We start from the raw sequence: 27,966 nt of genomic DNA on the forward strand, positions 1-27,966 counted from the left end.
TAGCTGTAAAGACTCGCAATCTAAGCAGTATTCTGTAAACTTTGTGTGCCTTTATATGCCCTATGTGATCAGAACTCTCCACTCACCTCACGAAGGAAGAGCGTTCCGAAAGCTAGTGGCGTTTACTACCAAATAAACCTGTTGGACTTTAACATGGTGCGAGACTTCTTACTGTGTTTACCCCAGTCCAACGCTGGCATCTCCACATACTGGCTCAGAGCCAGAGACGCAAGTCAGTATGGACAAATTTTCCATGGCTTGTGACAACTTCGGACTCACCATCAACATTAAACAGATCGAAGTTATGCACCAGCCTGCTCCTCATGCACCGTACACGGAACCCATAATCACAATCCAAAGGCAGAAACTACAGGCAGTGGACCAGTTCACTTATCTTGGCAGCACCCTCTCCCAGCAGTGACTTTTGATACAGAAGTTAACTGCAGAATAGCAAAGCCAAATTCTGCTTTTGGTAAATTGCGCTCCACTGTATGGGAACGTTGAGGAATCAGCCCAGCGACAAAACTGAAAGTCTACAGCGCCGTGGTATTCACTCCCCTCCTGTATGCCTGTGAAATGTGGACTGTGTATCGAAGGTATGCAAGGCAGCTCAATCATTTCCACATGACTTGTTTTCGCAGAATATTATGCATCAGATGGCAAGACAAAGTACCAGACACTGAAGTTCTCTCTAGAGCAAGTTTACTATCAGTCCACACACTGCTGTTGAGAGCGCAGACCCGGTGGGCAGGTCATGTCATCCGTATGTCAGACGAGCGCGTACCCAAGCAGCTCCTTTTTGGGGAACTCTCTGCTGGAAGACGCTCGCATGGAGGGCAGAAGAAACGTTACAAAGACACAATCAAGGCCTCCCTAAAGTCGCCTGACATAGACACGACCATCTGGGAAATGCTGGCCCCAAACAGCTCAATCTGGCACTGCCTCATCCACAAGGGCTATCAAGCTTACGAAGCAAGGGGCATTGCTGAAGCACAACTTAAGCGCGAGCTGCGCAAGTCCAGAGCTACCAGTGCAACAACTACAGTGCCTACACAAGCCTCTCCAATATGTGCCAGGACATTCCATGCTCAAATGGGCCTGTTCAGTCATCTTTGGACACATCGCATCCAGCCTCAAAATGACTAATGGTGTCGTGGTCCTCATCGACAATGATGGATGAACAACAACAACTGATATGGGTGGCATAGTGGTTAGCACCGCTGCCTCACAGCGCCAGGGATCTGGGTTCGATTCCCGGCTTGGTCATTATCTATGTGGAGTCTGCATGTTCTCCTCATGTCTGCGTGGGTTTCCTCTGGTTGCTCCAGTTTTCTCCCACAGTCTGAAAGAAGTGATAGTTAGATGCACTGGCCATGCTAAAGTCTCCCTCAGTGTACCCAAACAGGTGTTAGAGTATGGTGACTAGGAGATTTTCACAGTAACTGCAAAGCAGTGTTAATGTAAGCTTACTTGTGACACTAATTAATACACTTAAAACTGGTATGATTAATCACAGATCACAGAATCCCTACAGTGCAGAAGGAGGCCATTCGGCCCATCGAGTCTGCACCGACAACAATCCCACCCAGGCTCTATCCCTGCAACCACATATATTTACCCTACTAATCCCCCTGACACTAAGGGGCAATTTAGCATGGCCAATGCACCTAACCCGCACATCTTTGGACTGTGGGAGGAAACCTGAGCACCCAGAGGAAACCCACGCAGACAGTGACCCAAGTCAGAAATCGAACTTGGGTCCCTGGCGCTGTGAGGCAGCAGTGCTAACCACTGTGCCACCGTGCCGTTCCCAGAAGTTGAGAGAATTGGGCCGTAAGCGGAAGCAAAGTCTAGATCTCAATCTGCCCTTCCTACTTCCTCTAAGCTGAACACGCTCAAGCTGCCTCCCCCACTCTCTCTCTGTCTCCAGGACTTCCATGGCTGAACCCACGGAGAGTTATTGTGTTCTTCTCCTAAAGAGTCATCATATCCACCCACTTATCACCACCCAGCGACACCCATTCAAAACAAATTTGAAAGCCCCCATTTTCTTTATCGTTGTAAGAGGACTCTGTGCTGTAAGACACTGAGCACTCATTAGTCACTACAAGCCACTCACCATCTCTTTCCTGTCAGCTTGGCTAACACCTCACGTACGTGAAAACATTGAATAACATTGTCATCAAGCATGACAAAAAAATATGGAACGCTCTAACAAAACACCTCAATCACATTAGGATCTCACAAAACATCGACCACTTATCCATCTTCACACTGTTATCAATGATTGCATAGGATGTATGGTACAGAAACAGGCCATTCAGCCCAGCCTGTACATCCTGGGTGCTTATGCTCTACTTGAGCCTCCCTCCCACCTCTTCTCTATCTAACCCCCTGTTCCCTTCTCCCCATTTGCATGTCTGATGCCCCTTAACAGCATCAATATTCAACCACTCCCTGCTCTCTAGGGTGAAGAAGTTTCTTCTGAATTCCTCACTGGATTTTTTGGTGACTATCCAATATTAGAGGCCTCTAGCTAAGCTTTTCCCCAAAGTAGAAAACATGCTTACTTTTGGTTCTATAAACCATTTGCAATTTTTAAAGACCCAACGCCTCCCCCCAAACCCCACTCTCCCCTAGGCCCCACCTTTTTGTTCTTTAAGAGAAGAGACCCAACTCATCAATCCATTAATAGTGTGTACGTCCACACTTCCAGCATCACCTCTGTAAATATTCTCTGCACCCTCTCTCCAGTGCATTAATATCCTTTTAATAAGACTGCGACCAGGACTGTATTCCCAAGATTTGATAAAGATTTAGCTTCACTTTGCTATTTTTCAATTTTATCCTTCTAGAAATAAATCCTAGTGCTTGATTTGTTTTTGTACAGCTTTACTGGGCCGTGGTACAACTTTTAGTGATTAATGTATTTGTACTCTGAGATCTCTTTGTTCCTCTGCTCCACCTACACTTGACCCTTCCAAGTAATAAGTGATCTTCCTATTTGTCCTATAAAGAATGTATGAGCTCGCATTTGTCTGTGCCCGAACTTCATTTGTTAACTGAGTGCCCATTCTGCCAGCTGCCCTCCTGCAGTTGGTTGCAGTCCTCCTCAGCATTGACCTATCGCCTCCCCTCGCCAATCTGATGGCATTCGCAAATTTAGAAATTGAGCTTTTGGTTCCAAAGTCCAAATTGCTGATGCAAATTGTGAACAGTGGTGGTTCCAGCACTGATCCTTGTCAAACACCACTTCCAACACTGAATGAACTACAATGTCTTCCCGCTCGCTAGCGATCCATTTTGCCACATGTCCCCCGACTCCCCATCAAAGAACAAAGAAAATTACAGCACAGAAACAGGTCCTCCAAGCCTGCATCGAGCATGCTGCCAGACTGAGCTACAACCCCCTACCCTTCTGGGGATCGTATCCCTCTATTCCCATCCTATTCATGTATTTGTCCAGACACCCCTTAAGGTTGGCACTGTTATATGGGGATACCAATTATTATTAATGTATCAATAATTGGGTTATTCAACTGAGGAAATGGTGACGCTGAGATTATTCATATAGGTGTTCTATGTGGTTGCACTGTGACAAAGTTCTCATTGATGTCTGCATTGTCATATTGTTATACACTGAAACAGGAATCGTGACACAGTTACTAAGATACATTTGCGATGCCCCTGCATGTGAATCTCAGTAATACAGGTGTCAACCCTGGAGCAATCCTTTACAATTCCACTTCTGACATTTCCATTTAGGAGGTGGTGGTGTAGTGATAATGTCACTGGACTAGTAATCCAGAGACTCAGGGTAATGGGGCAGCACAGTGGTTAGCGCTGCTGCCTCACAGCACCAAGGACCTGAGTTTGATTCCTGGCTTGGGTCACTGTCTGTGTGGAGTTTGCACATTCTCCCCGTGTCTGTGTGGGTTTCCTCCAGGTGCTCCGGATTCCTCCCACAGTCCAAAGATGTGTGGGTTAGGTGAATTGGCAATGCTAAATTGCCTTTTAGAGTCAGGGCAGCTGGCTAGGGTAAATGCATGGGGTTGTGGGAATAGGACCTGGGTGGGATTGTGGTTGGTGCAGACTCGATGGCCTCCTGCACTGTAGGATTCTATGATAATTGACCGCACATTGAAATGGTGCAAACACACAGGGAGCCGATCGGAGTATAACTCTTAGTCGGGCCACTAAAACCTACCAAAAGGCTAGGGTCACGAAATTCAGTTTCACCATAAGTACTGTTCTGCTTCCCAAATGGCATCCACAAACACTTATGGTGATAGCCATACCATAGGGCCATTTCAGTGAAGATTTCATTTTGCATACCTATCAGTCTTCTGTAGTACCATTGAAATAACATCTAATTGCTCTGCAGCAGATCTTGTATGTGATCATGTAACCAGGGAACTAGCACCAGTGCTACACTTGCTCATTTTCTCGTTGCAGGTCACCCAAGCATCGTTTCTCAGCATGTTCAGATCTAATCTATCTTCTAAAGTACATGCAGTGTCAGTATCTGAGATTGTGGCTGCAGGTGTAAGACTGAATGATGGTGTTTTTTCTTTATAACTGCTTTCTTGATCTTCCACAAATTCCTGGTCAAGTTATAGTTTTTGTGTATCTGAAAGGAAAAAGGCAGAAGTTTAAGATTGTGTTGTGGGCAGTGGTGAGGTGCATGCTTGGAGGATCTGCAGCTTGTACACCAGTAAAAATTCAGAAGAGGTGAGGGGGAAGTGAGTTGAGGGAAGGAGGATTTGGTTTCAAGATGCCATCTATGGTGATTTTAGTCCCATCGCTGGCCATAGCTTCAGTCATGGCAAGCATAATCTCCATCCTGGGGTTAAGGACATATATCTGCTCCTCATTACTTTGGTAATGCTGCCTTCAGTTCAGTATCACCTCATCATGCAAGACAGAGGGGAAAATCAGTGAACATGGTGAATGTATTCAGGTGACGTGATTATTATGGTTGAATAGTTGGTAGGATCTGCAACAATATGTAGGCATGAGGTTTCCTGCAGTGCTAACTGTGTGAGGATGAGGTGAAGCTTTGAATATTAGGTATGAGTCTAGATTGATAGAGATTGTAGGTAGGTGAGTGATGGGATGTGGTGCAATGAGCACTATGTGAGACTCATAATGTAGTTGGTTGGTTGGCATTTGAAGATACATTCACTGGCTTTTGCTACTCTTGAAGTCATTAAACTTCTTGCGGCACTGCATCTAAGTTCATGGGGCTAGTCTCCTGGAAAAGATCTTTCATCTATATGATACTTCCTTCTGAGAGTTATCCAACCGTGCAGCTTACACCTCCAATGCAGTACTCCTTCAGTATGGCACAGAAATGTCAGCATGGATTACATGTTCAAGTACTAAGATGGATCTTCTGGCTCAGAATAAAGAATGCGGCAGATAATACAGGTATAAATAACACAGGTAATGAGGGTATCATGAATCAGGATAATATGATAAATGCATTGCCATGTGGGCAGCACAGATTTGGGCAGTGTAATGTAAAAAAAAAATTACCAAAGTGATTGTATCACCAACATGGGTACTGGGATACAGATAGTATTGATGTGGGCATTTATTACAAAAGCATTATTTACTAATCTGGGCACCATTGACGCAATGTGAATTTTACTGACATTGGCTTTACAAATGAACTGCAGCCAACGTATCACTTGGTACAGAAAGGCTGAGATGATGCAGATTGAATGGGACGAGGCTCCTGTGAAATATAAGTAACAACAGACTGGTTGTGCTGAAAGGGTTGTTTCTGTTCTAAAGGTATTATACTATTTTTATCTGAAAGTATTATAACATATTGAGAGTATTACTGATGTGAGCAATGTGTGTAATATTAAGTTTGTAATTTAGGTATGATTAACTGTGCTGCAGGTGTCACCAATATAGTTATCCATAGAAAACAAATGCAATCCTACAAGAAAATAACCAATTATAATTCCAATTAAATAAATGTATACTAAAGGTTATTGTCCACAATTTCACTCTCATTTAAAACAATAGTGTTACTTGGATATTATAAAACTCTCAAAATACAAGATGTATTTCCTACTGGATTATGCAAAAAGCTGCATTAGATCTCTCAAAAGCATCTGAAAATGTGATGTAAATGAGTGCAGCAGCAAATAACTAACGTGAAATTGCTGAATGGCATTCAGATAAAGAGCTACATAACAAATTAGGAATTATGTGGGCTCCTCAGAAAGCAACTTGAGCTCCATTTTCTATTCATTTATTGCAAATGGGTTAACAATCTGGGGGAGACAGTGATATAAAGATAAAACCAAAAGAAAAAAAATGCTGGAAAATCTCAGCAGGTCTAGCAGCATCAGGTAAGGAGAGAAAAGAGCTGACATTTCGAGTCTAGATGACCCTTTGTCAATTATAATGATAGTGTTGCTGGGTTAGTAATCCAGTGGTCCAGGCTAAGGCTCTGGGGACATGGGTTCATGGCAGCTGGTGGAATTTAAATTCAACTAACAGATCTAGAATTTAAAGCTAGATTCATTAACAGTGACCTTGAAACCATCACTGTTTGTTGTAAAAACCCATCTGATTTACTAACATTCTGTAGGAAGGAAATCTGCCATCCTTACCTGATCTGGCCTACACATGATTCCAGACTCACAGCAATGTGGCTGACTCTTAACTGTCCTCTACAATGACCTAGCAATTAGGGATGGGCAACAAATGTTGGCCTTGGCAGTGGCACCTACATTCCACAAAAGAATAAATAAATAAAATCTAGTATGAAAACGATAATTGGGTTTTTACACTTGGACACTTGCTTGTCCACCAAATTGAATGAACAGAAATAATTACAGGTTTGGACATGAAGGCCAAACATTCCAGTTTTTTTTACACTGAGTCACTGAAGGTTCTCAAATTAAATATTACATTTTAAAGACATACCTGCAGTGATGCCGACGTAACCACCACGTAAACTGACTTTGGCAATCCAGACAGTAGTTAACTTCCCGGTCCCCAAGCCATCGTGCTTCTGAACGGAGCTTTTGTTCAAATTCCAAAGCATCAGATTTTTGCCACAGAGCATCCTTATCTCTAAAAAATAAAAGCAAATAAAGTATATTTATAATAGGTTCCTATAGTTGCTGTCACACTACCTGTCATCAGCAAGACACAAACATTGCAACTTCCAGCCAATGCGTAAAGCTGCAAGTCATGTTGAAGTAATGACCTAATGACCAATTTGCTAAAATACACCTCAGTGAGGCATGAAAACTCACAGAAGAACACAGTGTCATGATAAAAACCAAACAGCAAGGTAAGCCCATGATGAGGAATATCCAAGTAACAGGGCGAGACATCATCAACTCTCACACAGATCACGGAAGCAGAGCAGATGGGGAGTGGACAAAGAGAAGTAAAGTATATCAGAAGGCGGTAATAAGTGCCAGAAACACAGGCAATAACTTAAATTCCGCATCAAGAGAGGTTGCCTAAATCAACAGAGCCTACCACTCCTCAAAATGTGGCCAGAATGAGATCTGGAAGAACTGCCAAGCTTCCAGGCTGACTAAATCTATAAAGTCAAAGATTTGAGGCTGGAAGAGGTGTAGTATGAATGTACTGCAAAGAGTTGGTGGGGAGGTGTAGTATAAGGGAATCTGGCATAGCTAGGGTTAGTGTAGACCTGGGAAACAATGTGGCGTAAAGAGACACATGACTTGACACTAGAATTAGCTGTAGACTGAACAGAGACCTGTGTAGATGCAAGTATGGAGTTACTCCATAGTTTGGGATATCCCCTTTATATTCATACATGGATTTGTATATTACTGATAAATGGTTAATGTTCAACCATGCAAGACTCAGAACCTATTAGTGAGACCTACTGAACACAAAACATTACTACTGCAAAATTCAGGCTATTCTTTGGACTATAGCAGTAATGTGTTTGTTATTGTGGGTATTATAATATGGGTACCATTAAGCATTGTAATGCAGGTTGAAGCAACACAGGATGAATGTAATGTGGATATCTCAAATGCATCAATTTTTTTTTAGAAAAGTTTATGATATTTTGGCTTCTATCCTAATCTCTACGTCCCATTTATTTCGCTGTCTGTAAAATTTTAAGTTAAAAGAGAAGGGATTCAGTTGTTTTCACTTTCTGGTTTGCTACCTATGAGAAACCCTGAATGTGACTGGCTACTCATCCTGCTCGATGACATCACTGCTGCCGAAAGCCGGGGGCGGGGGTGTGTGTGTGTGTGTGTGTGTGCGTGTGTGTGGGCAGGGTGTAATGTCAGATTCAAACAGATGTCAGGAAGGCGGAAATCTATGCAACAGAAATCACAAGACTTCTGCAGGCAGTTTTCTTCGAAGTCAGTGAGAAAGAGCGCCACTGACTGTAAAATCCAGCCTAAAATATTGCACTAATCGAGCCGCTATTGCACCACCAAGTGAGGTGGTTGATGCGGCTACGTTAGCCATATTTAAGACTTATCATGATAGGCATATGAACAAAAGGGGAATAGAGGGATATATGCTGTTGGTTTAGATAGGTAAATGTGATCGGCGCAGGCTTGGAACCGAAAGGCCTGTTCCTGCGTTGTCCTGTTTTTTGTTCTAGCTAATACTAGAGTGGAATCTTGAAAATAATACAACATTGTTTGTCTACAGAGGACTAACGAAACTAGTGTTGATCAGAGAAAAGTTGAGAATGAGCATAACTCTTGGTGCAATTTTTGTAGTATCCCTAGATATTTCACTTCTTTACATGAAAAGCATTAAATCCTTGCTGTATATGCATGCTGAGAGGATCAAGTAAAATAGTAACGATCAGAGATTATTAGATCTTAAGCAGCTTATTGAAATATTTCAAATAATAATTAACTAATGGAATGAAAAACAGATCTTTGATTGTCACATCGTACTTAATAAGTTCAATTAAGCGTTCTTCCAGAAATTCTTTAGTTCTGTTCAAGTCATCAAGTTCAGCCACATGTTTCTGCTCATTTCTCTCCATCTCTTCTCGCGTCTTCTTGTGGTGTTGTTTATAGTCTTCTAGCTCCTTTTTTACAGCTTCCAACTCCTGCTGAGTACTATTGAAAAACACATTTCAGTAAGTCAACTGGAAGCAGCAGACGTCAATAACTTTATGAAGCCTCAAGGCATCCAATGCATTATTAAACAATATTCAAAACGTAAAGGGAATTTCACTGCAAGTTCACTTACTTCCAAAGCCGATATAATTTTTTTTTGTAATCTAAAATGAATAGTACTGTAGTTGCTGAAATTAGGGGCTTATTAGACATCTCAGCAGAAAAAAAACCAGCTCTTTTTCAACAGGTATTGTGAATTGGTAACTTAAATTAACTGATTTTTCTTGTTCTCCCCATGTTTTCAGCTGCCTTGCCTTCAAGCTCTGGATTTCTATCCCCAAATCCCTCCACCTCTGTATCCTTTTTTTACGAACCTCTTTAAAACTCTCTTTGACCAAGCCTTTATATATTTGTCCCACTATCTCCTCATGTGACTCAGTATCAGATTATATTTGATAACGTTCCTCTGAAGGAGCTGGGGATAATATGGTTCACTGATACGCAGATAAAGAAAAAACTGGCACCTTTCACTAGCTCAGGATGTCCCAAAGTGCTTAACAAAACCAATTAACATTTGTATTGTAGTCAATGTTCTGAGGTTGGAGATAAAGCAGCCAATTTGAAAACATTAAGGTATCACGAACCACAGTGTATTCTTTTTAACGATGATGCTGAGAGATAATAAAGGTACATTAGGTAGACTTTAAAGGTAATATTTGGTACGTAACTCCTAGACTGGTTGTGATCACCTGGGTGGTGGGGGTGGTTGGGTGGGGGGAGGGGGGAATGAATTTTTAGACACTATCTTTTAACTATAAGCCTTGTTTTATTAGGTTTTTTGCCTCCCTCAGGTAATTACATCACTTTTGAAGTAGGTATGAGTTTAAGACAGGGATCAAAGGTTGGGGGGTGGTGATGGATTGGGGGAGGAATGCATGCTTAGCCATGATGGGCTAGCCATCGAGTTATGGCATAGGTTTTATGCACTAACTGGTCATTTATTGCCTGTCATTTTCATATTTTCCTATAGATATTGGCCAACGCATCTATGTTTGACAGTCTGAGGTTAATTATTCTGGCAAGCAGACTTTGCCTTTCACAATTATTTAGTAAAATAATGGTGATGCCTTGGAATCTTAACAATAAGAACCTAGTTGCACATGAACATTGGATATCATGATCTCGCATATAAAGCTACATGTATTTTCCTGTTTTTTGCGTGGGCAGATTGAAAAGTATTCCAGTGAGATGAGGCTGACTGTAAACTAATGATTCCTTTTTAATAAAGCATACATGAATGAAACGTATCTTCCACTGAGATACATTTATTTTTACTGCTCCTCATACTACAAAACTTTAAGCAGTGCAACTCCGTCTATCCAATAGGCTAACTCATTTCCACTTTAGTTGGCCTTGAGCTAACTGGCATTACCGAGTCCATAAAGGAAATATTTGCTGGTCTACAGGAGACTGTTTCAGATTTACCCATTATAATTACTCCCTGATCAAGTGAGCAAAATATCTGAGTATCTCTGATTTCTCCAGGTTGGCAAGGAGAAGCAAAATTTCCATATGAAGTGAGAGTTAACATAATATTGCACAACATGAAGGCGGGAAATGTGTCAAGCAATGTACTGCCCAGCAATTATACCTCAGAAAAATTGAACACAAAGGGCACTTGTACGTCCCCAGGCTTCCAACATTGCTAAAAACTTGGATGTTTAAATTTCAAACCGCTGGTTTTTTTGTAGTGGTCGATCACAGATCAATTAACTGCTGCAAATAAACAGCCAATTCAAGAACTCAGCAGCAACTAAGTTGCTCCAACATAATATCTTCCCCTGCATGGCTAGCCAATGTCTCACTCTGTGGACTTTTGGAGAAAAGTAGCTCTCATACTGCAGCTAGAGGCAAAAAATAGAAAGTTTCACCACGTTTTGCTTTGGGAATGTTATCTTTTTAATTTCAACTAACTGCAACTACATATATATCCAAGTAGCCTTTATGCAAAACACAAGCTAGAAAGCAAAGGAACAGACTGAGACTAATTCAGCTACCAGGTTTTAAAGACATACCTGCTGAAATTCTCTGCAAGGGATTTTAATTTATCTTCCTTTTTACTTATTAATAGTTGTGAATCCATAATTACTTGCGCTTTTTGTTCCAATTCTTCTGACAATTTGCAGTTGCGGGCCTTTAAAATAAATGCGTCCAAAAACAATGGCAAACGTTAAGTTGGGATAAGACACAGGAAAATATTAGTGAGAAGATTTGCCAAGGTGAAAAACCCACACAACCAATTTCTATTCTCAAAGGTTTGCACATGTTAGACTCACTTCGAATTCGAGGAGTTGCTTATCCATTGATGTTATTTGGATTTGTCGCTCATTAAGGTGCTTTTTCACAGACTCCAATTCTTCACTAACAGTCTGTCAAAATTAAAGCATCAGTATCAACATTTTGTACCAGGAAATTACTAGTTCCACTAGAATGCAATATCCTTTTGCTCAGATGTACTCAACAGTTAAAAATTATAATGAACCTTGATCTTAATTAGGAATGAAAATTTAACACTCATCCACTGGAAAATAACTGAAAACAATTTGGGCAGCACAATGACAGTGGTTAGCACTGCTGTCTCACAGCGCCAGGGACCTGGGTTTGATTCCCGGCTTGGGTCATCGTGTAAACTCCGCACAGACATTCTCCTTGTGTCTGCGTGGGTTTCCTTCGGATACTCTGGTTTCCTCCCACAGTTCAAAGATGTATGGGTTAAGTGGATTGGCTATGCTAAATTGCCCCTTTGCATCAGGGGGGCTATCTAGGGTAAATGCATAAATGCATGTGGTTATGGGGATGGAGCCTGGGTGGGATTGTGGTCAGTGCAAACTTGATGGGATGAATGGCCTTCATCTACACAGTAGGGATTCTACGATTCTATGAATTCAAACGTTGGCATTTGGTTCTAAATAGGAGCTATTCTGAACGGGGATTACATCTAAAAAGAGAGTTAACATACTGGAGTAATAATTAAATAGGAAAATGGCAGAGCATTTAAAGTAAGGGAGGCTAAGAAAACTCTTCCCCAAAACTAGATATAAAGATCCTAAGAGCAAGCTATTGTTGCACATCTCCATGCAAATGGATAACAACAATACTGATGGAAACTGTAAGGTGGGCATATGCCCATCCTTTACATTGCTGGTATTACGCAGCATCAAGGCCAGCAAAGAAGAAAAAAGTGCCAAAAACGAAGGGTGGAATTTTCCTGCATTTCACACTTCATTGCAAGCGAGGATGGAGAATTTGGCACTCAGCCAAATCTCCGTTCACTGCAGCAGGACCAGAAAATCCTGCTGGCATGAATGGCCAGAAAATTCCAGCCAAAGTTTTTCCCTTTTTAAACATGTAAAAGCCAAGATATTCACTTTCTAAATTTAATAAAGGCAAAAATTTGATGTCAAATTTTCAATTATACAAAACAATCAGACCCAGGTAAATTATAGAATCTTAAACTTTCAAAACTAGAAAAATAGGTAAACTCTCTGTTGGAATTAATTCTGCTCTTCACATCGTGTTCAAATAAAACTAAATGAAAATGCAAATATAAATTCTCCGTATTACAATGCAATCGTTAACTAGATTGCCTGACTGTAGCAATACAAGGAGAGAACCTGGTCATCACCTTTAGTTTATTCTGATAGTCCATCACCTCTCCACTCATCTGAAATTTGACTGATGACAGCTCTTCTCTTGCAGCTTCTTGGAAGTTTCTTGCTTCTTTTTGGGCATGTGCTAGCTTTTCCTGCAGCTCTTTCACGGTTGTAGCAGACTCTTTCGATCTCCTTAACTCTTCTTTCAGCTGTTCATTCTCACTTTTGAGTTTGGAGACATTAAGGTTTAGTTGGTTTTGTTCTGTTTTCACCTCCTCGCGGAATGCTGTTTGCTGTTGAGAAATTTCAACGCATTTCTGCTCGGTGTCAGTTTTTTCTGCACTGAGTGTACAAATCTGCATGCCGAGTTCTGCCATGTCAGTATTCGCCCTATGAAGTAGATCCTTGGTCTCAACATTCTCAACCTCTATCTTTGCAATATACAGTCTCAGTTGAGACAATTCTTCTTTAACAGACACAAGTTGTTCCTCCAGTTCAATTATATGCTGCGCTGACGTCGCCACATCATTTTTAAGATAATCTTCTTTTTCTTTAAACAGCAAGAGCTTCTCAGCATGATCACTATTAATTGACTCTATCTGTTCCTTTAGATTTTGAACCAAGGTTCTATATTCCTCCTTGGAACATACTGCAAGATTTAGATTATTGCATATATTTTCCTTTTCCTCAAGTGTGTGTTTAAGCTTTGACTTCAGCTCCTGGCACTCTGTGTGCAATCTAGTCACTTCAGCCTGCTGGATTCCAAGCTGATTTTCTGTAGTAACTAACCTTGCATTGATCTCTTGCATTTTTTTCTCCTGAAGCTCTCTCTCTTGGAGCTGTGCATCCATCAATGCATTTTTATCTTTTATTAAGCTTTCTGAAAGTATAGTCTGTTGCTGAAAATTATTTTCAAGATCCAACTTTTCTTTTTCCAAGGCCTCTACTGCTGCCTGGCTTTTCTCAATGTTTTCCGAAAGCTGTTTTAACATGTCAACCTTTTTCAGTAAAGCATCTTCTTTCTCATTTAGGAGGGAAACAAGAACATGTTCCTCCTGTTTTGATTCTACTAATTTATTCTGCAAGGCGGAGAGTAGTTCTTCCCTAGCCTGGAAACATACTTGGAGATTTATTAAGCGGTCATTCAACTTATTTTCTTCTTGTTTCAGATCGTCAAGTTCGGACTGATTCTTTTCCAGCTTTGTTTCTGCTCTTTTAAGCTGCCTGAGAGCATTTTGCAACTCCTCATTCAACTGCCTGTTTTCTTCCCTTAGCTTTGTTTCTTTCTCATCCACTGTCACCATGCTATCAGCTAATTGACTCTGCAACTGTTTCTCAGACGCATGCAGCCGGTCTACCTCGGTTTCAAGGGTTAAACAAGCCTTCTCCAATTCTTTCTCTTGTTCAACATGTTTCTGCATATTCTGTTGGTGTTTCTTACTCTCAGCTTGCAATTTCTGATGCTCAATGTTGATACGTTCTGTCCTCGTTTGTAGCTTGGCTAGCAGCTCTTCTAAATCTTGTAACTTTTTCTTAAGATCTTCTTTCTCAATTAAAAGCTTTTTTTGAGCCTCCTGATGGTTTTGTGCCATGTTATGGGCAGCAGATAATTCTAATTCTTTGGCTTTGAGATGGCTGGAAAGTGTGTCTATTTGCTCCTCTAAAGTAACCTTTAATTTGTCATATTTCATTTGTGCTTCTTCTTGCTCTTTTCTCAACTCCTGAACTGACTTGTGCCCTGACTCAAGATCTGTAGTGTTCTTTTCTTGTATATTTTCAATTTCTTTCAATTTATTTAGGGTACTTTCCAGCTCTTCGTCTTTCTTTGCGAGCACTGCATTTTTCTCCTCAAATTTTGAAGTTGTCTCTTTTAGCTGTAACTCAAGCTCATTTATTAGAGATTCTCTTGATTTCAAATCATCTGTTAATTTCTCCAGCTGAGACTGCTGCATACTGTTTATTCGTTGCATTGCTATTTCCTCCCGTTCAGCCTCACTCAACTTGTCAATAAGCTCGTGTATCTTCTGCGCTGAATCATAATGGGTCGCTGTTAGTTGTCCCTTTTCAATCAAAATACTATCCATTCTTCCTATCAGCTCTACATTCTTCTGCTCCACCATCATTAGCTTGGTCTGAAGTTCACTCAAATTGCCATCTTTCATCTCCTCAGAGGCCTTGATCCTTCCCATTTCTTGTGTTAATGACTGCAACTTTACTATGTAGTCCTGATTACATGACTCTAATTCCATAATCTTCTTCTGAAGTAACTGTTGTTTTTCAGTGGAACTGGCTTCTAATGTCTGCAAAGATTTCTGAAGTTCTTGAATAGTGTCTTGAGCAAAAGCAAAGCCCTCGGACTGCAGATTTGACTCTTCCAACATCTGCTTCAACTTAAGGTTTTCCTCCATTGTATCAGCAGTTGTTTTCTTCATAACTTCTGTAGTTTGCTCATGCAAAGTTATTGTCTTCTGTAACTCTTCCTTCTCCAGCTCAATCTGTTGGATCTTTTCCCTCATCTCCCTTTGCTTCACATCAGATTGATCAAGTTCAGCACGTAACTCATCGCAGGTTTCCAGCTGCTCTGCTATTAATGGGTTGTTTATTTCTGGATTCAAAAGATAGTCCGGAGCCTAAACAAAAACACAATCGATATATTAATTATGCTTCATTCAACAATTTAGATGCAAGTTCATAGATATAACTTTTTTTCAGAAAAATGACCCTAGGTACCAATTGAAAAAAATGGGTCCTGCTTGAGGCGTGGGTTTATTAACAAAACTAATTCTAAAAGCAGGGACAATAAGTAAAGGTATTCACAAATAAATCCAATAAGGAACTCAGAAGAAGCTTCTTCAGCCTGCAAATGGTTAGAATATGGAATTCAGTGCCAAGCAGAGTAGTTGTGATGAACAGCATAAATATCTTTGCCTTAAAGATATTAAGTACATGAGGGAGAAAGAAATAGAAGGAAATGTAGATAAGGTCAAGGTAAGATGAAAGATAGTGGGAGATGGAGTATGAATACAGCGCAGATCAATTGGGACAAATGTCCTATAAATTCTGTGTAGTTCAAAGGCAAATCATATCCTCAAATAATTTTAAACTGTAATTAAGCAGGAGTGTGTTAGTGGGCTTGTGTGAACAACAGATGCCAGCAACAGTTGGATGTTTGTGAGATTGGGAAGAAAGAAACTCTGGGGCGGGGGGCAGTCAATGAATAGTTGGCGATCTAATGCAGAGCAAATTTTGCTGACTTCATGGATCAAAGTATTTCTGTGCAATGCAGAAACATAGAAAAGATGGACTGCAGAAAAGGAATGCAGAGAGACTAGAATGAATACAACAATTTGCATTTATACAAAACATAGAAAATGTCTCAAGCTGCTTTACATCTGCTAAATTGATAAATGGAAATCAAGCCAAAAAGATGGATGTTAATGTTTGAATGGGAGTTGGACAGGCAGAGAGGCAGGATGGTTAAGGGAGAAAATTACCTGACATGTTCACAAATGGAAAGGATGGTGAGGGGTCAAAGGAGGGGCCAGAAGAGGAAGCTGAAAAGACGGGCTCAAACTTAGTGACGAAGTAGTCAAAGAGCTCCTATCACTTGTTCTTCAACGTGAGGGTGAAGAATGCAGATGTGAGGAATATAAGGAGACAATTGTTAGTGGAGAAAAGCAACCATAAGCTATATTTTCTCTCCATCATGATTCTCACCGAACAATGGGGCCCTAGAGCACTTCTTGCAGTTCAGCAGATCTGGAGATGGATGACCAAACTAGTTGTGTCCCAGATACATGCAAATCTGCACCCTTTAGACTTGAAGGAGCAAAGCTGTGGGCTGTACTGTAGGAAATGATTACAATGGGAGACAGTGGACTTTATTTTCAGAATCCAGATGATTTGGGAGCTCTTTAAAAATGGCAACCAGGATCTGATTCACAATCGCAGTCCAGGAATTTTGACTTTCAGGAGTGCCCTTTAAAGGTGTGGGGTAGTTCAGGTCAAAAGTTTGTACCCTCACTCTTGGACTTGGCTGGCTTCAATGCAGGTCCAGAGAACACTGGTTCACATCCCATCATGGCAGTTTGAGAATTTAAATTCAGTTTCAACAAATGAAACCTGAAAATGAAATGCTGCCAACAATTTAAAAAATACCCTAAGTTAATCGGAATGTCATAAAAATGTTCTTCAGTGAAGTAAACCTGCCATTATTGCCTTTCCTTGTCTATGTTTAACTTCAATCCCACATCTACTTATGTGGATACAATATCAGCCTTGTAGAGTGTGGGTGTTACATGTACAGAGAAATGTTAAAAAGGGGAGACAAAGTGCATCACTTAATTTGATAAAAAAACGCAAGATAATGACGATAGGCAAAAACTGAAGATCACCAGAGAAAGATAAGGTCAGTAATCACATTATACAAGATAAAGTGCATACACCACCAAATGATTAATTAATTATCTCTGCAAAGTGCACACAGCAGCTTATGATTTTGGCACTCACTTGTGAATAGTTGCTGACCAAACTGCTTACACTGGAACATCTACTTGGTGGTTTCCAAAGATGTGATGGAGAATGAGATAGACTGAAAGATCTCCTTAAAAAAAAATACATGCAGCTGTTTTATACTTACTACTGGACTCTTAGCTTAAGTAATTATTTTCACAATTTATTGTGCTTAATGCAGCAGAGGCATCTGACAATGAGATGCATCCCAACACAATGTCAGCTCAGCATGTGTTTTCCCAGCATTCCTGCTGCTTCCTCCATCAAAGTTCACAGGACCAAGAGCAAGCCCTCTTACACATCACATGTGAATGTTGAATACCTGAGCCATTGGGATACAACTAGATTATATTTTGCAGTGCAGCTTGTTGATCTTGGTGAAGGTGAAGTGGTGTAGGCACACTCCACCTGGGCAAGATCAGTTAGCTGCCACCAGTTATTTCTTTGCATCAATTCTTATTTAAGAGCTAATCTGCTTTTCTTTGAAGTTCCAGATCCCAATTCAGACTTGAACTTTTCCTCCCCCCCACTGCACTCCTTGACACACACTCCCACCATTCAGGGTCCAGCACATCTGGTCTGAGATGCTATCACCAAACTTAGATTGGCTCCCTCTGATAGCCAGGATGTGGGCATTGTAAGGTTCAGGCACAAACTCCATCCCTTACAAAGCCAGTGATAATTCTGATAAATCCAGGTCCCAATTTCCAGTGTGATCCCATTAAAGTTACTGCTAGGGGGCATTAAGAGGGTCAGCCCTAATATATTTATTTTATATATAACTAAATACCTGGCAACATGTGAAAAAAATGCATAATTGTTTTACAATAGGATAGATTGTATCATTTATCACATTATTTGCATAGTTGGTGAGTAAATATACACTCATTCCAGAATTAAACCTTAGAAACCCATTAAGCAGAGGTTTAGAATTAAACAGGCAAAAATTGTGGTAAATGAGAACGCATTTCAACTGGGATTTTTTTGTTAAAAAGTATAATATTTCATAGATTTTACGTGCATGTCTAAATATTTTGACAAACAGATCAGTAAATAAAGAGGTTTTACACATCGTCATGTTTGATTTCCTATCTGTGACTGCCTCAGCTCAACTGCTGTTAAAATCCTCGGCTGTGTTTTTGTTAACTCCAGATTTGACTACTCAAATTCTTCCCATCTTCAGCTCTTCATAAGCACTGCTACTAGTATTCTAACTCACACTGAGTCGCATTCACCTACTCGCCATGTACTTTGGCCCCCTCTTCTATACACACCTCAGTGTTAATATTCTCAACCTTGTGATTCATCCAGTAAGCCTACTTGTAAACACTAATCAATAAACTTTCATTTTAAGCACTGCATGCCTGGATGAGAATTTTACAACCTGATTCTGTCTGAAGAGCCACACTTTGCAATTCAGTTATCCTGTAGAGGGCACCATGCTGTGGAAAACACAGATTGAAAGTTGTTGCTCAAAAGCATACAGACATCTGTGTCAATCTGTAAGCATTTAAAAAAAATTTAACGGGGCATGTATGTCACGGGCTAGGCCAGCATGTTTATCACGCATCTCTAATTGCCACTGAGAAGACCTTCTTGAACTGCCCACTTTGCTGTTAGGGATGAAGTTCCAGGATTTTGATTCAGTAATACTGAAGAAACAGCTATATATTTCCAAGTCAGGATGGTCGTGGCTTAGAGGGGAGTGGTGTTCCCAGGTCTTAGCTGCTCTTGTCCTTCTAGTTTTTTTTTGTTTACTTTATTCTAATCCAATCAAGTCAAATTAAAGCCTATTCAGAGTCCCAACAAGTTGGGACATTCGCGATCCAAGCTGACAAGACAGGGCTCTCACCTCCTGTCTTGGGCTTGATCTACATGATCCAAGCTAATTGGAGTAGGTGTAGCTCCCCCTCCAAGGCTTGATCTTATTTGCATCTTAGCCAAAAGGCCAAGATGCTGCTTGAAAAAATTGCTTCAAATGAAGCTGAAATGTAACCTAATGACTTCAACCAAGTGCAGCATGTTGATACTACACTCGATCTTAGCCAAAAGGCCGAGAAGTTTTTTTTTCCAAAAATATACTTTATTCATAAAAATCTCAAGTAATCTATTGCAAATGTACAGGGCTTTGAGCAGCAAACAAGGTGGAATCAAAACATTTTTACAGATCTGTCCAAATTACAGTGACTACATTTCAATACTTAAAAACTATATCCATGTCTCAATATTTACAGATTTGTGCTAATTACAATGATTACATTTCAATACTTAAAACTATATACATGCCTCAATAAATTACTGTGTGCCGTTAGTGCTCAGATTGGCACGCAGCTACGCAGGTCGAGGGTATTCTGCAGTTCCTGGGCCCTCGGTCTGCCTCCGTTAAAAGGCCTTACAGTGTGGCCTTTCCCCATTGTGCCTTTGCGGCGGCTGCCCCAAGCTTCAGCCTGTCCCTCAGCACGTAGTCCTTGACCTTGGAATGTGCCAGTCTGCAACACTCGGTCGAGGACAGTACTTTCAGCTGGAAGATCAGCAAGTTTCGGGCGGACCAAAGTGCGTCCTTCACTGAGGTGACGACCTTCCAGCAGCAGTTGATATTTGTCTTGGTGTGCGTCCCCGGAAACAGCCCGTAGAGCACAGAGTCCTGCGTCACCGAGCTGCTCGGGACGAACCTTGACAAATACCACTGCATCTCACTCCAGACCTTCTTTGCAAAGGCACATTCCACAAGGAGGTGTGCGACCGTCTCATCAGCCCCGCAGCCGCTTCGAGGGCAGTGTGCGGTGCTGTTGAGACCTCGAGCGTGCATAATGGATCTGACGGGGAGTGCCCTTCTCACCACCAGCCAAGCCAGGTCTTGGTGCTTGTTTGTCAGTTCTGGTGATGAGGCGTTCTGCCAGATGACATTGACAGTCTGCTCAGGGAACCATCCGACAGGATCCGCCGTCTCCTTTTCTCTCAGGGCCCCAAGGACGTTACGCGCTGACCACTGCTTAATCGCCGTGTGGTCAAAGGTGTGTTTGCGGAAAAATTTCTCCACGAAGGACAGGTGCTGCGGTACGGTCCAACTACTCGGAGCGTTCCGCAGCAGTGTGGCCAGACCCATCCTTCGCAACACTCGGGACAGGTAGAACCTCAAAAAATAGTGGCACTTGCTGTTGGTGTACTGAGGATCTACGCACAGCTTGATGCAGCTGCTCACAAAGGTAGCCATCAGGATGAGGGCGGCGTTGGGAACGTTTTTCCCTCCGTTCTCTGGAGATTTGTGCATTGCCTCCCTCCGGACGCGATCCATCTTTGATCTCCAGATAAACTTGAAGATGGCCCTCGTCACTGCTGCAGCACAGAAAAGGCCGAGAAGTTGGTAGTGGTCCAGGTTTGGGAGGTGCTGCCTAAGGAACCTTAGTTCCGACAGTGAATCTTGTAGGTGGTACATGTGGCTGCCACTTTTCACTGATGGTGCAAGGATTCAATGTTTGTGGAACAGGTTGCAATCAAGAGGGTTGCTTTGTCCTGGATTCAAGCTTCTTGAATGTTGTTGGAGCTGCATTCCTTCAGGCAAGTGGAGAGTATTCCATTACACCCTTGACTTCTGCCTTGTAGATAATGGGCAGGCTTTGGGGAGTCAGTAGGCGAGATACTCATCACAGGATTTCTAGCCTTTGACTTGCCCTGGTAGCCATGGCATTTTTATCACTAGTCCAGTTCAGTTTTTGGTCAATGGTAACCCCAGGATGCTGACAGTGAAGGATTCAGTGATGGCAATGCCAAGGGCTGATGGTTAAATCCTCTCTTGTTGAAGATGATCACTGTCTAGCACATGTGTGGCGTGAATTTTACTTGCCATGTGTCAGCCCAAGCCTGGATCTTGTCCAGGTCTTGCTGCATTTGGACATGGACTGCTTCAGATCATGAATGATCCTGAAAATAGTGAAGACATCAGCAAACATCGCCAATTATGACAGAAGGAAGGTTCTTGATGCAGCAGCAGAAGATGCTTGTGCCTAGGACCTGAGGGACTCCTGCAGTGATGTCCTTGAGCCAAGATGATTGATCTCCAACCATCAGACTGTCTTCCTTTGTGCCAGGTATAACTCCAGCCAACAGAAGGTTTTTCCCTTGATTCCCATTGATCCCAGTTTTGCTAGGGCTATTTGATGCCATTCTCGGCCAAATATGCCTTGATGTCAAGGGCAGTCACTCTGACCTGGCACTTTTGTGGAACTGAAATTACTTGTCACTTATCAGCCCAAGCCTGAATGTTGTCCAGGTCTTGTTGCATAAGGTTAACATGAGTTGTAAGGTACACATTAGGCTATAATGAATGGTCTCAGTATCACTCGGTCCCTTTAAACACCCAGGTTGACTCTGGTCAGACACTCCACTCTGAACACGAACAAATTTCTGTGGATTTCTCCTCAAAATTCCCCCCAGATGAAGTCCAGCATCCACGCAAGTGATTTCAAATTCTATCTTCAAAAATACAACACTTTCCAATCTTCTTTTCCACAATGCTTTCCTTCAGCTGCTTCCATCAACTGGCTATGGATGCAGTTAGTATTGGAGCACAAATGTCTTCAGTACTATTGCTAAAGAGTTGGCAGGACCAATAGACTTTGTAGTATCCACTACCTTCAGACTTCTCTTGACATCATGTGGAGTTATTTGAAGGCTAAGATGGATCATCCACTCGGCACTTCTGGCTGAAGACTGTTGCACAGCCTTGTCTTCTGCACTGATGTCCCCAAATTCAGAATGGGGATATTCATGGAGCCTCCTCTTCCATGTTGTTGTTTATTTGTCTGTCACCATTCAGAACTAGATGCAACGGGAGTGCAGAGCTTAGATCCATTGGTGGTGAGATAACCAAGCTCTATCATATACTGCTTCTGCTGTTTGGCATGCAAGTTTTAGCTGGGTTGTAGCTTTACCAAGTTCATACCTCATTTCTAGGTATACCTAGTGCTGCTCCATGCACATGCTCTCATCAACTGCCTCAAAGATGCTTTCCGCTCCTTCAAATTGCCAGCATTCTCAACTAGTCCAATTGCAAATCTTCCCATGGCCCTGATTGCAAACCAGATCTGCTGCTCCCTTGCCACTGCTGAGGGCCATTGTCATGAGTGACTGCTGTGCTCTCTTGTCTGCCAGCCAGGTTGTCAAGTTGGCTGGCTGCTGGGTGGGAGACAGCCCCACATGATGCTCATGAGGCCCCTCCCTTTAAAATTTGACAGGGCCTCGACATTCCTGGCGTTCCCAGATCTCTCTTCCTCCTTTTCAGAAAGCAGTGGAGTCTGGGTCATCGAATATATTCAAAGCTGAGTTAGACAGATAATTGATTGACATGACAGTCAAAGGTTATTGGCAGGGGATCGGCAGACAGGAAAGTGGAATTAAAGCCAGAATCAGATCGGCCATAATCTCAAGAAGTGGCAGAGCAGGCTCAACAGGCTAACTGGCCTCCTAACGCTCCTATTCCTCATGATCCATGATTTTGCTCACACCCACTCCATCACCCCACCTCCCTATAAAAGGCGGGGGAGGACGGGGAAGCTTCATCACATCAATCTTATCAAACCACTTTGTACTTTTAAAGACGTCTATTGAATCAACCCTTTTCTAGAAGAAAAGAGTTTGACTGTTATATCCTCTCAGTTTTGGTAACAGTCTTGTATTTTTTCCATCTTCTCCAGTTTTTCCTGATATGGAGACCAGAATTGTGCAGTTTTATAAGTGTGACCTAACCAAGAATCTACGTTTGGCACAGTTTCTCTGCTTTCAATTCTGTCTCTTCACAAATCAAATGTTTTGTTTACATCTTTCATGACCTTGTTAACCAGCATTGCATTTGATGACGTAAATCTGTACTCAATCTGAAACCAGACTGAAAATACAGAAGAATCCATCCTGTTAGAACCCCATCCCCCCCTACCCAATGTGCATTGTTACATGCACAAAAAGACTGACTTCCTGTCATTTTCATCTAAGTGATTATCCTATGCTGTTTTTCTTGAAAGAAAGATGATTCACTTGGCTGTTCCAACAAGGTGCTCACCTCGTATCTTCAGCAGCACTGCAAGAAGGGTGCTGTGCTTCATGCTGAGATTCTGAGGGTGATGGTGGTTTGTGATTTCTGTGTACTCCAGCCTGTGAGGACCCGGATGCACAATGTTCCAAAATAGCTGCTGCGAGGGCCATTTGGCCCAGCTGATCCTGGCACCATTGCGGATATTGATGGAGGATGCTCAGACCTGCTAGCATAAAAAAAAAGACTCAACAAGTACTGCTCCCATTGGGCCAACATCACTATTCCGGGGCTGGGACTCAGCACTTAGACCATTCTGCAGCAGAGCAGGCAGTAGAAGATGACTGACTCTTTGAAGGCCACCCCCGGCAGCCATTTTGTCCACGCTGAATATTTGCCTCTCCAAGATGGACAAGAGGTTTCAGTCCAAACTCTAAGATGGCTGTTTGAGCTTCCACCAAAGCTGCGAAGTGTTCACCTGTTGTGAAGGCCCTGCTGCACTGTCCCTGGAAGTGACCACAATCTCCAGGGTAGACTGCAGTGTTCTGGTGTTGTGAGGTGAAACTACATAAGCTGGAAGTAGATTTCTGTATATTTTCAGCCATAGTGGTGAAAGGCCTTGGCGGGCCTTCCAGTGCGTAATACGACAGCTTGCGTGATGTCAGCCAGCAGTTTTTGCCTCATAGTCAAGCCCCTTAAGTCTTCACCTCTGTCCAGCTGAGCAGTGGACTGCTCCTTTTGCTGAGCTCTTTCTTGAGCTGCCCTGCTATCAGTACAGGCCACTCCTCACTGGTATTTCCCCATTTGCAAATGCCTTAGTTCACAATCTCACCCACTAAAATCAGCTGAGCAATTTGGACAAGAGTACATTTTGGCAAGCGAAACATAGCAACTTAAACCAATTTCACAAAATGCTTAGTTTCTATGATTTGCCAGTTTGGAAATGATAGGTTTTCAAAAAATATTTCAGCAATTTGATCACTCAAGCTATCTGTTGGCTTACTTGTTCCTTATTGTTATATAGTCAATGAACCAAGCTGTTTCTTATCTGTTCATTTTTAGTCACTTGCATATTTGAGGAAGAACAACTTTTCAAATTTGAAGACTTTGAAAAGAAAGGTGCAGACACAGAAACACAAACATATATGTAATACATATGTTTAAAAGGTATACACACAAACACAGAGAACATAGAACAACATAGCATAGGAAAGGGCCCTTCAGCCTATGATGTTGTGCCGAATATGATGCCAAATTAAATTAATCCCTTCTGTCTACCCTTGGTCCACATCCCTCTATTCCTTGCATATTCACATGCTTACCTAAAAGCCCCTTAAATGCCCCTACCATATCTGCCTCCACCACCACTCCTGGAAGTGCGTTCCAGACACCTACCACTCTCCGAGTAAAAAACTTGCCCTTCACATTGCCTTTTAACTTTCCCCCTCTCACCTTAAGTGCATGCCCTTTAATATTAGGCATTTCAATTTTGGGAAAAATATTCTGACTGTCAACCCTATCTATGCCTCTTATAGTTTTATAGACACGTACAATTATACTATATGCAAACAGTTCATATGTACACATACAATATATGTACTAGAACAAGAGTATTCTCTACAAATTGTACAGTTGATGCACTTCCTATGGAATTACTGCATATTTACAATTAAGCACATTTGTGTAAAAATGAAAAAAAACACAGAACAATATGTAATGCTAAGATACAACTTATGTGCAGCACTTCCCAATTTGGCATTCCTCTTTCGTAATTACGCAGAATGTTTCCTCATTTTATGTAAATTCCCAATTCACTATAACAAAGCCAGAACATCACTTCCATACTGTATTGGATCTGAATCATCAAACAGCAGAAAACAAACATTTTTTAAAAAGCCCGAAAACATTGTAAAGTTGCATCCCATGTTCTGGACTTCAAAGGCTCTCCAGGTGTATCTAAAATCAAGGGATTGTCTCAAGGCCAGCATAAAATATCCAAGCTTTATTCATGCTTTCCTCATCTGCGACATGCCTCTTGTGTCTTCCCAGACTCTACCCTCCATAACTCAGCTGAAACTCTTTGACACATTCGGCAGCATATTTGTTTTGATGCTGGGATCCTGATGTTGAGTGCATTTCCAGATCCTGACTTCACGTTACATCAGTGCCTGACATCCAACATGAATCCTTAACATGCAGGCTAATTGGTGGCTAGGCTTCCACTCACCGTCCAATTAAGGATGGCGGACTCCAGTCTGTTCCCCAGGCTCTAGGGGCAATAAGAGGACTCCAGCTTTGAAACACTGATGGCCTCACTGCCAGAGATGGGAGAAGCTGATGGGTAAAAAGAGCAAGAGAGAGAGAGGGTTCTCAAGGTGAAGGCACCCCCTGAAGAGAGATAAGAAATTTTATCACTGCTGCCACGCTGTCATTGTGGGGGAGCAACCCCCTCCATAGGATATCTAGCTCCTAGAGCCCATGGGCAAAGTTCCCCTTGCTGGATGGAATGCTGCGCTCCCCCTTCTTTCTCCCTCCCACTCTACTGTCCCCTCCTGAGTCAACCAAAAGGAAGTCACCTCATCCATTGGTTGTGGGGGAGGGGTGGTGATTCTGCAGACTGACTGGAAGATTGCAGCCAGCATGGGCAAAGTGCGCAACATAAATCCTTTAATAGGCTTAATGAGCTATCGGCTGCTTGCAAATGAATAACCATCAATCACCAATCCTGCCTGAACGTAAATGACTGAGTTGAGATTATGGCAGGAAACTGGCATGCCAGCATGTAGCCAGTACTGGAAAACTGTCTGCCAGTCCACTTCTGGCCCCATCGCAGTGGTCATTTGCAAATTTGGCCCAATGTATCCCACGCTAAGTGTGCTACTTGTCCATTACTACACTTCCCAGTTCATCTACTTTATCTACCTACTTTCCAAAATGTTGAATTTTAAATCTCCCTATAGTTTAACACATCTCGGTGCTGCAACCTCCTTCATGCCTCTTTCCAAACCTTTGTCTCACTGTATATCCTTTCTTTCAACCTATAGCAGAAGAGACATAGGGGATTTTCACAGTAACTTCATTGCAGTGTGAATGTAAGCCTTCTTGTGACTAATAAATAAACTTTATTTTAATTTTAAGGGCCTCCAGCTCTCCAACTTTAAGAATTTATTTAAAATATATCTCTTTGGCCAAACCCTGACATTGCCACTATAGAAATCAAAAGGGCAGGGGCAAGAAGCTGCTTCTTTTGATAGAAGGATCCAGAACACAGGGGGGCATACTCTTAGACATAAGTCTTTTAAAAAGGCTTTTATCCCCAATAGGATACTTTCCATGTTAAAAGCACCACACAAATGTCAGTTATACTTACAACTAAAAATAGCTTAGATATCCTATGAACCATTGAATCGATTTCATTTTACTTTTCCAATTAATTCTGTAGGTATTCCCAAATTATAAGGTTACCAGGTATGCAATTAGTTCTGGTTCACCCTTTCACTTGTACTGACCGGAATGGGAAATTACACTTCTTTTTTGGTAATCACCCTAAACCCGTCCTCAACCAAAGGGTGTAGAGGCCCACAAACATTGTCATGTCTCCTGGAAGTCACTCTTTATTTGTGAGTGATGCAGAAATAAAGAAGTGTCAAATCATCCTTTGATATGCTCACCTAACAAAAATCTATTAAATATGTCCTGAAATTTTCATTTTATTCAGCATTTACTACCATGTAGGAAATCTGTTCCAGATTTCCACTACATTTCATGTGAAAAGGGACTTCCCAAGTTTATATCTGCTTTTTACAAGGCTTGGCTCTAATACTAGGAATGCTTCCGCGCGCGCGCGCGCACACACACGCGCACGCACACACACACACACACACACACACACACACACACACACACACACACACACACCAATGTTCGGATTTCGCCACTGAAGGAAGCAGTTTCTTGCTTCTGTCCTATTGAATTCTACTATAATTTTAACCACCTTGATTAGAGCTCTTCAATCTTTTAAACCCAAGAAATAAGTCCTTACTTCATGTTGAGACACACGAAACAGCATGGTCACTGCTATGTTAAATGTCTCTACATGTAGCAGTTGGAGTAATTGGGTTAGTTATTAATAATCATTCTAAATAATGTCAATGCCACTTACTGGACTAATAAAGTCTGTTGTACACAGGGCATGTTGATACATTACAATCGATTTCAGTTGACAAGCCACTGATTATCCAACCCAATGCATTGAAAGGTGTATTACCGTGCAAATGTTGGCCAAGAAGCGTCCAAATCATGCCCTCTAGAAGCCAAGTCAAACTGCACTTCATTCAGTTCATAGAGATGATTGACAATGTCAGAGCCAAGGTTAGATTTCAGCAATGGGCTTCGTGCATAGTACCAGTCACTATAAAAATTGAGGATGAAAAATAATTATTAAAATCACAAATCACAAAAAAAAATCACAAACTGTTCCTGAGATGAACAATAAACACTTCCTGGAACCTTGGTTGCCAAGGAGATATTCATCACTCTTATGAAAATCAGAAAAGTTTAAAGTTTATTTATAAGTGACACATGCAGGCTTACATTAACACTGCAATGAAGCTACAGTGAAAATCCCAACACAAAGTGAGTGACAAATCATCCACATCACTCCCATAGCTTT

At 41.7% G+C, this 27,966-nt stretch overlaps 1 protein-coding gene and 1 non-coding gene across 5 annotated transcripts in view; both read right to left on the minus strand.

The window, feature by feature from the left end:
* fyco1a (FYVE and coiled-coil domain autophagy adaptor 1a) overlaps window positions 1-27,966 on the minus strand; it is a 152,156-nt gene that overhangs the window by 105,001 nt on the left and 19,189 nt on the right. For all 4 annotated transcript variants that reach the window (XR_013888544.1, XM_080202378.1, XM_080202387.1 and 1 more), the window contains exons 6-12: window positions 27,562-27,705; window positions 17,267-17,360; window positions 12,790-15,387; window positions 11,441-11,533; window positions 11,180-11,298; window positions 8,937-9,104; window positions 6,949-7,098 (exon numbers count right to left, since the gene is read on the minus strand). Coding sequence is in view for 3 of the 4 variants with exons in the window: in XM_080202378.1 (XP_080058504.1) it covers window positions 6,949-7,098; window positions 8,937-9,104; window positions 11,180-11,298; window positions 11,441-11,533; window positions 12,790-15,387; window positions 17,267-17,360; window positions 27,562-27,705 (3,366 nt within the window). In the remaining variant the exon portion in view is untranslated. The remainder of the gene's footprint in view (window positions 1-6,948; window positions 7,099-8,936; window positions 9,105-11,179; window positions 11,299-11,440; window positions 11,534-12,789; window positions 15,388-17,266; window positions 17,361-27,561; window positions 27,706-27,966) is intronic.
* On the minus strand, window positions 19,143-19,334 carry LOC145361890 (U2 spliceosomal RNA). The gene has a single exon (XR_013889889.1). It is a non-coding gene; the product is annotated as a U2 spliceosomal RNA (small nuclear RNA).

The sequence above is a fragment of the Carcharhinus amblyrhynchos genome, chromosome 2 (genome assembly GCF_965287045.1).
Source record: "Carcharhinus amblyrhynchos chromosome 2, sCarAmb.v2.hapA, whole genome shotgun sequence".
NCBI lineage: Eukaryota > Metazoa > Chordata > Chondrichthyes > Carcharhiniformes > Carcharhinidae > Carcharhinus > Carcharhinus amblyrhynchos.